At 32.1% G+C, this 14,965-nt stretch overlaps 2 protein-coding genes across 3 annotated transcripts in view; both read right to left on the bottom strand.

Moving 5' to 3' along the window:
• LOC123691065 overlaps positions 1-5,928 on the bottom strand; it is a 33,859-nt gene extending 27,931 nt beyond the window's left edge. For both annotated transcript variants that reach the window (XM_045635285.1, XM_045635294.1), the window contains exon 1: positions 5,721-5,928. The gene's annotated coding sequence lies outside the window, so the exon portion shown is untranslated. The remainder of the gene's footprint in view (positions 1-5,720) is intronic.
• Positions 5,929-9,805: 3,877 nt separating this feature from the next.
• LOC123694780 lies at positions 9,806-14,491 on the bottom strand. The gene is made up of 4 exons (XM_045640346.1): positions 14,292-14,491; positions 13,701-13,884; positions 12,021-12,233; positions 9,806-10,148 (listed from the first exon to the last, which is right to left on the bottom strand). The coding sequence occupies exons 1-4, from the start codon at positions 14,441-14,443 to the stop codon at positions 9,912-9,914; spliced, it is 786 nt and encodes a 261-aa protein (XP_045496302.1). The 5' UTR covers positions 14,444-14,491; the 3' UTR covers positions 9,806-9,911.
• Between the last annotated feature and the right edge of the window lie 474 nt (positions 14,492-14,965).

Below are 14,965 nucleotides of genomic sequence, written 5' to 3'. Positions count from 1 at the left end.
AACCTGTATAGAGCACTGGGCTGTAACTAGACGATGGCTGCTGTCATAAAGCCTGTTGGATTACAAAAATTATTATTTATTTGTGTATAACTAGCCTATAAGCAAGGGTGCTCCACCCAGTTTTTCAGTTTTTCTAAGGCAATTAAAAGCCCTTGTTACTAAGTAAGTAAGTAGAGCAGGCTTTCTATTGAATTTTTTCAAGATCCATCGAGTAGCTTTTGCATTAATTTATTATTATACAAGATGCAAATTTTTACCCTTTATGTAAGAATTAGTACCTATTGATTTCAGAAAATATAAATAATTCTTAAATTATTTTATAACTGCAGCTTTTTTACTTACTTTACTTATCGTATCAAAGGAATGAACACCATGAACACCCTTATAATTATTGATAATACTTTATGAGCACGAGTTGTGCGTCACGCTGCGCGCGTTTGTTACTCCTCGTCCTGTCGTGCATAAAGTTAATATCCAAGAGCTTTTCATAGAAGGTAATATCTTATACCTGAATTTCATTTATATGTATTTTTGTTAAAGTCTAATATTTAAACGCTGACTCTACTAATCTGAGACGACCATATAGACGACATTTAAATTGATTATAATTTTCTTAACAAATTTACTTTTAAGGCGTTGCCGTTGTCGCTCGGCGATCGTCGCAATGCACATCACTGGCAAGTGACATCTATAAATAACGCCCTTAGATAATAAAACACTTAGCACAGTTAGTTTCTTGCTCAACCAGAGCGGAACCTTGTCCCGTCCACTTGACTCAGCTCACATCGTGGGAACTAATTGTTGATTGTTTATCAATGGACCTTCGCATCAGCAAATTAAAGGCACTATTGATATGCAATTAACTAATGAATGAGTCGAGTTGTTCAATGAATAATTAGTACATAACAAAACGTATTATCATGTAGGTATTATTACATTACAAGCTCCAATGAATTTTTCTACTTGGTTTAGATACTCGTACAAAGCAATAGATAGATTGATATTATTTATTTGTTCAGCATTTTATTCGAAGTAAAACTAATCACTGCAAAATAAACCAGAAATAGTAATTCTTATAACATGGAATCTATTATAAATGATAGAGGTGTATAATTTTTTTTTTTTGTAATATAATAATAATTAAGTAATGTCTTTTAATAAATCTCGTTTCTCATAATTATTTATATTTTTTATATATATTTTATATATATTTATATATAGAATAGAAAGATCGTGATCGCTACACATGCGGCCCTTATAATTTACCATTAGCTGCATCACCCTGTAATAATCGGTACCTAAATGTTTTAAAATGAAAGAAGAATTTTTCTTTAATGAAGTTTAAAGCAAAAAATCCCTTAGAGTATTCAACCTTACATATAATTTATCTAATCTAACATTGGGTAAACAACTAAACAATGGGCCTTCAAAGTTCAATGCTTGTGTTCGTTGACGCGTGGTCCGTAGGGTCTCGGACATGCTTTTCTCAATGTCAATGTCACCTTACTTATGTACCATGAGATATTGCATTACTCTGACAGCTGACCCTCGCACACCTTCAAAGGGTTTCTATATTATCTGTCATTTATGCTAAAATATACATCATTGTAGTTAGATAAGGTAACTCTTAAATGTAAACAAGAAAATACACTTTATCTGTACCTTTTGATGCGCTTATTTATATAAGTAATTTATCAACAGTCTTAAATTTGTCATTTATCAGAAAAAAATGTTCCAGTTTAATACGTTTTCGATAAATTAAGTAAATTCATGCTTAGGTACATTAATTAGCCAATTCGCTGGTTAAATTTACATATAATTTACATAAACCAAATGCTTTTTAAAGTGTAGGTCATGTGTGAAGGGATTAAAGATATCCCCAGTGTTTTCATTTGCAATAGGAATGTAGGTGAAGTAACGCGAAACGACTCGGAATTCGGACGTATACGGTATACAGCACATGATTATGTTGAGCGAACAGCTAAATTTCATTTCTGAAAAAGATGATATTTGTTTTTATTTGTTCATAATATGTGCCCTAGAATACGACTGTGTAAGTGTGTTTATGATTATCTACCCATATAGTCATCGTAATGTGCAACGTATAAAATATATACGTATGAGATATAACTTGAGAAGATGGTTTTTAATATGTTATGAATAATAAAAAAAATAACTACATTTCAAATATTTTCATGAGAACATATAAAGAAGGTAATAAATTTAAGGAATAACTATGAAACAAATATAATTTGTATAGTATTTATTTGAAATTGATATTTTTGGTTTTATGGCATTTAAATGCTTTATATACATATAAATTTATAAAGAATAGAAAAATTCTATTCTTTATAAATTTCTATTAGTATTTATTTAACATTCGTTCAAGGTATTTAACCCCTGAATTAATGATCGGAGTCCTCGTACACCTTTCTTCATATTTAATCATTCCACACTTAATAAGATGGAATGAAGATTAAAAAGTTACAATTATTTCACCGAAACTCGACCCTGTTCAGGGTAAACAAACTTATGTTAATTGGCAGGCAACTTTTGGAGACGTATATAATATATATGGGCGTTTATATAATATAAGTTTATACATAATAACTTGAGTCAGAGAACATACGTGTCGTAAGCTCCTTCATTCTTCATTCCATTCAAATATTAGTTGGGTACATACGTTTAATAGTTCTAAAACTTGTAAATATTTTTAACAATACTTCACGTTTCTAACAAGTAAAGAAACATAATTATTTATTATTTTCTTTAAGACGAATTTCATTGCGATTCTCCATTTAGGTACATATTACATAATATATTATTATTGACTTTGGGGTCGAAAGAATTGAAATGAATTGTTAAAAAAGTTAGTGCTTAGAGAATATTTACAATTGATTTGTATACATAATGCAGTACATACTCTATAATATATATCCATGATAGTGACGCCGTGCAGATTTATGTAAAGAATTTTATCGTCTCAGAAGCTAAGCTTCTTGCAATTTTACGTCGCACTTTGTCACAATCACCTAGAGCTGATAACATACACATTCCGATTTCCGATACGCAGTAACATGACTATAGACATTCTTATACCTTATGACAGAACTATTTAGCTAACAGTAATCTTCATATATTAACGTCACAATGTATAATGGCTTTAAGATTACGTATCGAGCGACGAGACTATTCTTTATGACATTCTACTTCGATGATATGCTACAATACTATCGTGCAGTAACTGTATGGCTGGTGTACAATAGCCGTGACGTCACAGAAAGCAAAGTCATGGTGGTTGCATTAGTAGTAGCGGGAACGGTAACCGACGATGAATGGATAACAGTGTCGTGAAGCCCTATGTTATCGGTTGATTGACGTATTATCAGCAATTGCAAATAGACACTGCATTATATGTAACATTTCAATGTTATCAATCTGTTATATTAACCTAAATAAAGCTTAAAACCTGTAGTTTAATAATTGGGTAATAATTAAAGTTGTTATTTTTAAGCTATTGCATAGCTTCTATCGTGGGCCTCGAGCGCGGGGACCGAATCTAGAAATTTCCGTAACGAAAAACCTCACGCTCCCCACTCCGACGGGCACGGAGGTGTGGCTTGAAGGCATAGCATGCAATAGCGTTACCGCGGCAGTCCCCGAGTGCCACACGTATTTTTTTTTATGCTGCATAAAACCACATCATTGTAAACAGAAGGCGAATAATTACTTATTAAAGGCATAAAAGTATTCTTGATTTACTGAAAATGTTGCTTTGGTCTACTTCTATATATACTAACTGTCCATTAATGAAAATTATTCCTATTATTCGTTTTATGTATCACGTAGAGGTTTGTATCATTGAGGTATATATGTTAGATGTTTGTTGAGGAAAAAATATAAGAATACGTTGATAACAAATGTAAAGGCTTTGTCAGTTGTCACGAACAATTATCATTTAAACAGGTAAATTACTAGATAATTGTATGTTATATAACTGTGTATAATATGTTAGTTATTAGTGACCTCCCACTATATTGAGCTCATGACCGACTTTATTGTTAAAAATATTATTATTTTCTATCTTATTCAAGCTTATCATTATGTTAATGTAATGGCTCTCAAAATGGTAGGTATGTGAATAAGGAACAAGGTAAGTAATTTAAAATAAAAATATGTAAATAAAATATTTGATCAAAATATAATACCGTACAGACTTTACTTATGATGAGGATTTCATATTTGAGTTGTATAAAAAATAGTTGCGTAACAAATATGTAGTTATAGTCATCATAATAATTAATGTACAACTAAATATGTATCAAAACGCTTTATTTCCCAGGTTCCACAATGTTGATCATTATTAAATTATTATATATTATGGTTAGTAGGTATTAGGTTTTTAATGCAGCGTCCTTTGTTTTATTTTGTTTAAATAGTCGTAATTATCATCGTATTTTAAAAAGGAAAAGATGTGCATTGTTCATTAGAGTACTTGTAAAATATCACATTGCTCTATTTTTTCATTTTCTGCACTCAAATACAGGCAATCTGTTACATACCGGCCAGTACCCTTTAGTTTCTGTGATCTGTGCCCAGTACCCACTGAGTCCCCATAGTTATACCAATCTAAACTTGATCTTGGTACCCTTAGGTCGTGACATCGATTAAATGTATGCAAAGCTTGCAGAACTGCAAGTTATCACATAATACAACCTGCGTGACTCACCGGATGTTATTAAATCCCTCGGAAATTTAAATTTTGTTGTCATGTAACGGCGTTTAATTTTATTTATAGAATTAATCACACAATAGCTAATTGTTCATTTATTATTTGCGTTGTAATTCTGATTATGTTGTATTCTTTTGTGACATTTGAGTAGGAATTTACTTTATTGGGCTATAAAAATATTTCACTATATCAAAGAATATTAATAATTTAATTCCTTAGTTTCAGATATTATCCTATAAGAAATACATACTTGTGATATATAGCAATTTATGGTAGGTTATCCAGAAGTGGTCGATTCGAGCTACTGTCAATTACGATCACACACACACACACACACAATATCGATTTATTCCCTAATTATTTAACGAATTCAAGGCCTTAAAAGTCAAAGGTCAAGCCTTTGACTTTTCAAACAGTTATATTAAAACTGGATACGTTAAGTTTTGTATAAATTTTGAAGCTTTCCTTGTTTGCGCTATAATAGTATGTACTTCTTTTTCCTTCTTAACTTACAAAACTTAAATAGTTATGTATAATTAATAAATAAATATACATAATATATAATATATATACACAAAATCGTGTATCATTATATTTGAACTTGTATGATCGTATATCAATGCTAATATGTCGGCGTGCGTTGAAGTCTTTTCCTTGCAACTTTAATTAATTTTATTGATACTTTAGGGATAAGTTACTTCTTTTATTAATACTTTTTTAAGAATTAATTGAACCTGTTTAGGGCAATCTATTTATAATTAAATGTATATATCTTTATTTTATCAATTAAATTTACTCATTTAATGTATAATATTATAATACGTATAAGGTACTTAGAATCATATTAAAAGCATTACTTTGATTATATTATAAAAATATAATGAAAAATATGAATTCGTACTTATAAGTAACTGACTTGACCTAAATTCGCTATCTATTTTATTAATCCAAAAAAGTTTTGTATCAACTATAAATATAGAAAAATTACCGTTACGCATCCTTCGAAACGGGAACCTGTTCCAATAGTCAACAAACACTTCACTTTAGTCTGTTCGAATATAAACAACAATGAGACACCGCGGTTCAAATGTTTTATTTTTTTAAATGCGCATGCGCAGCAGAGCGCCGCAGCCGAGCTCTGGGGTGTGCGCGCTACCGACGTTACAACCCGACCGAGTTCAAGCTCACACTACACCAGCACTACTCAGAAAATACATCAGCCTCTTTAAGACGAAATACAATCGTGTTTGTGCACCTTTTGGGCTACGCCCCCTGGGTGGAGCATAAGAGCGCGCGGGACGCTTCACGAAAATCCCCTCGCCATGCCACACAACTGAATAGATGACGGAAACATACGGAACTAACGGAGGTTCAATGAACTTTACTTAAATTCTTATATTCGCGCGGTTAAAGCCGAGTAAAGCGATCCGGCAACGTCTTTTCGTTGCCGGACCCATCGGACTAGAAAAACGACCTTTGTTCCTTTGCACGAAGGTCGATTTTTAATTGGTACAAGACTGGTTACAAAAAGTGAGCTTGCGACTAATTTATTTTATGATGAAATGATTTGTTATTGTTAGAATTGTCGCTACCTATATAAGTTATTTGAACATCTTTGTAAACAAAATATTTTATAGTTTTTCGTCATGGGGACTTTACGTACAATATGATAATAAAAATACATAATAGACTTATGCTATTTACGTTTGGTTTTTTTTTACATAATATATATCATATTTATTGAAAAAATCAATAACAAAAAAATATTATTTACAATTTTGATTTTTTTTTAATAAATATATCCGACATTTTGATATATTTAATATCAGATATATGATATACTAGCTGTTCCCCGCGGTTTCACCCGCATTGCTCCGTTCCTGTTGGTCTTAGCGTGATGATATATAGCCTATAGCCTTCCTCGATAAATGGGCTATCTAACACCGAAAGAATTTTTCAAATCGGACCAGTAGTTCCCGAGATTAGCGCGTTCAAACAAACAAACAAACTCTTTAGATTTATAATATTAGTATAGATAATAAGATAGAATTTTGACATTTGATATATAATATAACATAACATAACAGATATTTTCGAATGCTGGTTTTGGTACTATTTTATTGTTCCAATGTTTATCTTCTTGATACGACTTTCATTTTTTCTTCTTCACCTTGTTCCGAAAATAAATATGTTTCTTGCTCGTCATTTTGAGCTGTCCTTGTACATTGTGCTGCTGAAACAACCACAATAAGTTATAATAGGAGAGAATGAATGAAACGAAAATTCTGTACTTATAACAAAAAAAGATTTATAGAAAAATTCATTGATAAACCAATTATAATACCACGATTATTATAAAGATACTTTCATCACAAAACTAGAAAAAATTGCGCAGCTGTGTACGTTCCTTTGTCGCTTTATTATCCTAGCCCGTAATAAACTCGATTGTCGGCGTCATACACAGCAAACTTTCTGAGAAAATCGTTCTTTTGTTTGCAAAATTTTACGGTTGACCGCAATTAGTATAACAAGTGCTTTTATAAAAATTAGTAAAATTTCGCAGCTGTGTCCGTTCATTTATCGCTCTATTGTCCGAGCTCGTAAAAAAAGTCGACTGTCGGCATCGTCATACAAATTTTTCAAATATTTTTTTATATAAAATTTACAAGTAATTATGCTTATGCATAATATGCATAAAAACAAATTTTGGTAAGTGGTAACCAGTCAGTGATAACTTACACTAGTCTGAAATATTTTACTATCTTCAATCTTATGACTTATAAATAAATAACATAAGATAAACTTACACAAAAAAGTACTATATGAAACTGTCTGAAGATCCACATCAGATTCTGGTAATCATGGTTTGTCTTTTATTGCGTCCTGGCTTGCAGGCTGCTCATCGGATTTTTCGTGGTCGCGCTTCGCTGTTAGAAATAAACATACATACACAAATCAGTAGTATATTTATTGGAAGATGAAATCTCAAAAAAAAACTAAAACATTACTTATCTATTCTATACCAATAATAAAATCCATACTTCCATACTAATATTATAAATGCGAAAGTAAGTCTGTCTGTCTGTCTGTCTGTTACTCAATCACGCCTAAACTACTGAACCAATTTGCATGAAATTTGGTATGGAGATATTTTGATACCCGAGAAAGGACATAGGCTACCTTTTATTGCGAAATATGTACCACGGGCGAAGCCGGGGCGGACCTCTAGTTATAAATAAAAATAAAGACGGAGTGCATAAAATTATAAAATCTTGATTTGTGCGTTGCTCAATTCAGACTTAGTAAACATATAATACTCCAAAAAATTAAAATAATATTTATTACTAATTATTACAAGTAAAAATAACTTTCAAATTCTGATTTATGCGTTTCTCAAATTAGACTTGTAAATATACCTAGTAATCAATATATTGGAAGTTGAAATCTTTAGACTTGTAGCGGCCGAAAGACATAATAAATATAAATAAGCATGATAAACATCAAACTTACCTATTTGGGTTCAATAACTGTAGTTTTTTTATCTGCTTTCGCAACATTTTCTTCCTAATGTTCTCACCATCAATGTTTTGGCCACCAAAATTCACCATGTTTATGAAAAACTTTAGTATCACTAACACTAAATCACGTATGCGAGTAGACAACGGCACCGCGCGAAAAAGTTGTACAGGACTGCTCTCTAAGACGCGTTAGCGTCGACTAACAGGAGGCGGAACGGCGGAAGCGACCGGCCTACGCGCAATTTTGTGCTCATAATTTATAAATATATTTTTTTTTAAATTACTGATGTATTAAATGTAAAATCTAATCCCGCACGTCTCTCAAGAATTGAATGGAAATGGATGTGGATAAAGTTTCATTGATATTACTTTACCATTGTCCAAATGAAATTGATTGACCGTTTAATTTTTAGGAAACTTCACAACGTTTTTCTATCGAGGCAAATTTTTTCAATCGTGTTTCGGTTCCCGCACGTCACTAGACAAACTCTTCAATTAAATAAATCCATAAATAAAAAAAATCAAATTGGTAGTTTTTGAAGAAAAAAATTAATTCTTCGTGAGCTCAAAACGTCTGTTTTGGGTCTCATTTCACCTTAAACATAACGGGGTCATCTTGAGTCAAGCGATGGACAGACCACAAAGTACGGAAATTGTGGTCTCACAGAGATAGCTTAATCGTTAAATCAAAATTTATCGCAATCTATGATAATGTTATCTGGCGACTGTCCACCGATTTGCACTTCGGTCAAGCAAGAATTTTAGTTCCCAATAGTAAGATATAGTTCTACCATATTACCTAATTTTATTACATCTAATATAAAAATATTTTTGAAGTATAAATAACAACATGAAGATTTATGCAATCGAAGGTAAAAAAACGCTAAATTACGGACCGTTACGAATGGCACTAAACGAATGGTGATTTCAAATTAAAATTTAAGCAGAGTCGTGAGGAACAATGGCCGTTGAAGGTTCGAACAGTAATAGCATCCTGCGATCCTAGCTGCGGCCGAGAGACCGGACGTCGAACCCGGGACACGACGCGCCTTCGCACTTCTAACACGTACTCGTACAATGCACTTAGGTATAATTTTATATTTAAAACGATACGCCACGTCAGCTATTTTCCTGATTTTTCTGCATTACATTCGTACATAATACAATTACAGCCACATACAAATATAGTAATATTTTCATTTATTCTAATGCGAGCGCAATAATACCATCCTGTTATTTGGATGCAAATAAAAATTGATGGTCACTTTTTGTTGTGGACTTTTTGTGTGATTATAAATGAAGGATAAGTTCATTGTACCCTTGAGCTATAATAGTCGTTGTAGAGACCTATCTTTCTGCAGATATTTATGAGTTAGAGCCACGGAATAAAATAGACCGAATCATTAAAATAATATCATTTATTACTTTGTTCACTAGGAACTAAAATTGAGCAAAATAATTCCTTAAACATATGATGCGAATTAATTTATAAAATTACATGTAAAATATCGCTTTAAACCCGATTTAAGGACTTATAATATTAAGTTCTGTCAAATCGTTTTTAAAAATTCTAATATAGGGAAACAAGAGCTGTATGTTGACTTAACTTAAAATAGAGCTGCTGTCGTTTCCTCATATTGAAGTATTAAAATGACTAAAGATTACTGCTCCAAGTAATGTTGAGAAATGGCATTCAAAATAAATTGGAACGTAGTAGGGTTAATCCAACTTAATCCTGATGGCGTGTCTGACGGGTCCACACTCCTTGCTTTTCTGCCGACGGTTCTCTCCAGGAAATAATCGTCGTATTCCATAGTGTAGTCAGGCAAAATGGGATTGAATTTTGCGTAGTAAATAGCAGAAAAGCACGCGTACAACAGAAGTGCTGCAGTAAATAACTGAAATTAAAAATTGTTAAATTACTTTTATTATTTATTATAGGTATTAATATTGTATTATTATTATTATACTCTACATGTTGATCATTGCGTTAAAATAATGTTAAATATTCAAGTTTACATAATATAATTGTTAGATCATACAATTCATTAATTATTGTTTATGAATCGGGAATGCAATTTATACATGCTTTTGATGATTTCATTAATAATACATGTCACGTTTTATTAAATATTCCACACATTGACTTAATTGGACATTGGAATATACCATAACTGATTATAAATCAGTACGTACGTTACATGATACAGTTAATTATATAACGAGATAAATAACATTAATTATTATTAACATTCTATACAAATACAACAAATCGGTTAACGTTGGGATCGATAACCAATTGCGAATAAATTTGAAAAAAAAACACCAACTAAATATAAATTTACAATCAGTTTTCTATGTTTACAGCTTGATAACAAAACAACCACAACATCGATTAATAATAATTAACGACAATTCGCATTAACTACCGTTATTGTCCATTAACAATCAAAGCGGAAATATACTACTATACTACTACTAATACTGTTGAATTATATGTGTTTATTTTTTGTCAGTAATAGATGGTTTACAGGCTTTATGGGAAGTTCAATAGCACGACCTGCACGCTCGAAGCTGCCACCGAAATATCACGGAGTACAACATAATAGCTTTGACTTCTAACTCAATAAAGATGCGGTTAGCACGCCGTACAAATAATAATAAGGAAATAATATATGGACGTGATGGTTACACGCAGCGTCTTGAAAAAAAAAAAGTTTTTTGCAAGTTTTCGATCCTAATACGAATATGTAATGACTAATGAAGAATTTTATATTTAAAACTCTTTGAAATTCCTTTTTATAGCTGGGAAGATAGTTTGAAAATCTAAAGAGGACAAAGAGAAACACCATTGATTGGTTGGTAGGTATATAAAATTACATTAACAACTCAATTTGTGAACATATTCATAAAAATTATGAAATAATTTTAGAATTTTAGAATACTAATAGTATGATTATGAAATTATTATGGTATTGAATAAGAAACATCAAATTCAAGGAAAGCTTATGCAAATAATATTTGGTTGTATAAAAAACAATGACTACTGCAGGTGCTCTTATAACTAAATCCAATAGGAAGACATAATATGAAGATTACCATTATAATCCACTCAACAATAAGAAGAGACAAAAAATCCGGAACCATTGAAGTAAGAAGCACTTAAATTGTGACCGTGAAAATAATATCACGATGGCTGACAACATCTCAATTGACGACATGTTTCGATAACTACACCATCATAACATATTATAATTCATGTAACGTGGGAATTCTATGTAATAACGACAATATGAAGTCACAATTGCTTTGTCCTCTGTCATAAGTGTCTCGAAGACGCAGTAAACAGGTAAATAGACAATAATAGCGCAACAAGGCCCTAGGCAAAGCAATATTTCGCCCTGTGTGATGTGTTCATGTTGCGTACGGCCATCAACACGAAGTGTGTCAATGTTATGAGTTTAGTTCGTCGCTAACTTTCGGTTGGACAGCGGGATCTTTGTTTTTGCAATCAGTAATTAACAACAATAATTTTTCGCTACGATGCGCTACAATGCGTTAGAGGTCATATCAATTTGTAACAATAACTTTGGCCTGCGACAAAGGATTCCGTTTAAATCATTATCTCCAAAATGACATTATTAAATTTTACAAATGTGATCTCTATTGTCCACCTTGGTTTAGTTGAGCACTAATACATAAAAACCTACTTGATAGTTGATACGTCTAGTTCTTAATATATTAATAATAAAAAATCTAACGAAACTCACTTGAAACACGCTCCAAAATTTGAAAGAACCTTCATTGATGATCCAGTCATAGTATCCAGCCCATGGGTCGGTGTATCTGCCCTGTTTCATGGGTTTCGGCGTAGTCGTCGTTTCGATGTCGTGGTGGTAATGGTGGTCATGGTGCTCGTCGTAGTAGTCCTCAAAACCTCTTCCACTGACAGCCGTGCCATTAGTCGGCTTTCTGCGTCTGAGCTGAAAATTTATTTTTTAAAGTTATTACACAATTTTCGGGCACAACTTTCAGGTTTAACGTTAGCACCTTAATCCCTTCGCATTTCTATCACTGTGCATAAATAACGTAAAATAAAAGTAAAGTAGAGCTCTATGTGAACTCGCCTATGCCATTTTTCATTATAACAATTCTTACCTAATGACTAATCCACTTCGTTAAATTTACTATGTTAGCTATATTTGCGGGGCCGCATCAATAATAAATCTTAATCTTAATATATTTCCAGAACTAGCTTTCCCAACTTTACTCTCATTTTGGAGAAGTTTAATAAACACATTTATAAAAAAATCCAATGCGAGAATAACTATTTTCAAAATCGTCATCTGAAGGCTCCTTTTATAAAAAGAAAGTTTTCAGGATTACGATATGCGTTCCGAATACTAATAACTTATGTACATTCAACTCTCCCAAACCACAAAAGTGGGCAAAGAAGTTAATTCATTAAATTGTAAGATAACACAAATCCCATGCACGAAAGGCAAACAAGTCGACAGCATCTTGCAAAGTGCCACAACTATTTATACAAACAGGAATGTCTAAACTGGACAATTAGCGCCAAAGACACCTGGTCACCTACTTCAAGTGGTCCCGTTAACGTGACCTGGTTTTCACTTAACGAATTCTATTGTTATACAAAATTATTGAACATATTGAATAAATAATATCAATATCGAAATTATATAATACTAGGTATCCGCCCGCGGCTTCGCCCGCGCAGTCAAACAAAAACCTGCATAGTTCCCCTTCCCGTGGGATTTCCGGGATTGCGTCATTATCCCGGGATAATAAGTAGCCTATGTCCTTTCTCGGGTATCAAAATATCTCCATACCAAATTTCATGAAAATTGGTTCAGTAGTTTAGGCGTGATTGAGTAACAGACAGACAGACAGAGTTACTTTCGCATTTATAATATTAGCATGGTTTATAATATTTTTAAAATATAATGATGATATTAGCAAGATATGATTAATAATAATTAATTAGTCTTTAATTACCAATTCTTTGCTCGTTATTAGCACGCGGCAAATTAATAAATAGTAAAAAAAAGTCCCTATTTCAATTGTTTGGTTCAAATAGAAAATGAATCAACGTTACAGTTTCACATCCGTAAAATTAATGATGGCCATAATATCGTATAATTACGATTCTTGGCTTATTTCTGTAATATTCACTACAAACATACTAATGAGCCTAATAATAAAGGATTCTAATCAACTTCGTATCTATTATTGCCTATTCTATCAAACATTGTTATGAAAAACGACATTTTCATTTAATATATTAAACATGCATCGAGTTAGGTACCTGTTTTAGCCCAACATAGAGATAAATAAACAAGATAAACTAAAAAAATTATACAGTATAAATTTGCATCGGAGCTTAATGATAGGTACGTTTCCTATTATTTTATTCATTTATGACTTACCTTATTAATAACTGATGAACTAGTATTATTAGCAATGATCGGCGTGGTCTCCGCTTTCTTCTTATTAATATTCCTGACAATATCCAGGGCTGTCCTTAACGCTGTAAGTATCAACTCTGATGGAGGCATCCCTGATGATGCCGGTTCTTCACTTGGCGCTGATGGTTCATCTTCGACGTCACCGCTGTAATTATTTACGTATAATCATAATGATAATAGTTGTATTGAATCGATGAACGATAGCTTTAGTTGTTAAGACTCTATATTAACACAATGTATAAGCTTTTAATAGGTTTTTTATTAAGCTTATTTGAACACTCTACATACCTAAGAGAATCATATTAAAATGGCTAGGTATGTAGTCGAACATTAAAATTGAGCAATTAATATATTTATTTCCGAATAATATAAATAAAACAAATGTTTGTATGTTATGTTTATGTTAACTTCACACGCTATCTACAACACGAAAGCTTACCAAAAGCATTATATTTGTTGCAATAGGATAGCCCAAAAATTAACTTTTATGATCGTATTTCATTTCACTCTCAATTCTTCAAATTCAAAATATAACCAAATAAAATAACTTACTGCAAGGGTATGTACTTGTATTTCGTGTAGGGCAGCGTGTAGGGCGTAGCGGTGTCGTAGTGCGCGCTCGCACCTGTTGCCCAAAACGCGAAACATATCGCACCGACCAACACTAAACCGTGGAAGGACATCACTAATATATTCTTAGCCATAGATAAAGTCTTTTTTTATTTCAAATTTATTATCTATCAATGTGTACAGCTAGGTGATGTCAAACAGACTGGCTTCTTGAAAATGATACATCTCACTTAACGCAAAGGGAGCACGCATGAAATAGATTCTGCAAACAATGTCGTGTTGCTGTCAAGTGGCTTGTAAATTTAATTTGCGTGTTCCTAACGTCTAGTAAAATTTCTTTGACTAGTATGTTTTACTTACTTTGCTTGTTTTACTTTGTGTAATATTAAGTTATTCATTTATACAGGAAATTGGTTTAATGATTTAATATAGGTACATAAGCAACGACCTTCTCGCTAAAAAGAAATGGAGTATGAATTCTTTTGTCGCTTTTTCGAAAGAAAAAGCGGCTTTTGATAGTTTGTCGCTTACTTCGTTCAACAAATATATAAATAAAAAATTTATTTTACTACGTTATAAAAAGGCGATGGTCATATTTATGGAGAAATGGCTCAATCGAACCTAGCATAGTCCACGATATTCAGTTATCGTTCATG

The sequence above is a fragment of the Colias croceus genome, chromosome 1 (genome assembly GCF_905220415.1).
Source record: "Colias croceus chromosome 1, ilColCroc2.1".
Taxonomy (NCBI): domain Eukaryota; kingdom Metazoa; phylum Arthropoda; class Insecta; order Lepidoptera; family Pieridae; genus Colias; species Colias croceus.
The sequence above is the reverse complement of the archived record's forward strand: the minus strand, read 5'-3'. Positions and strand labels throughout refer to the sequence as shown.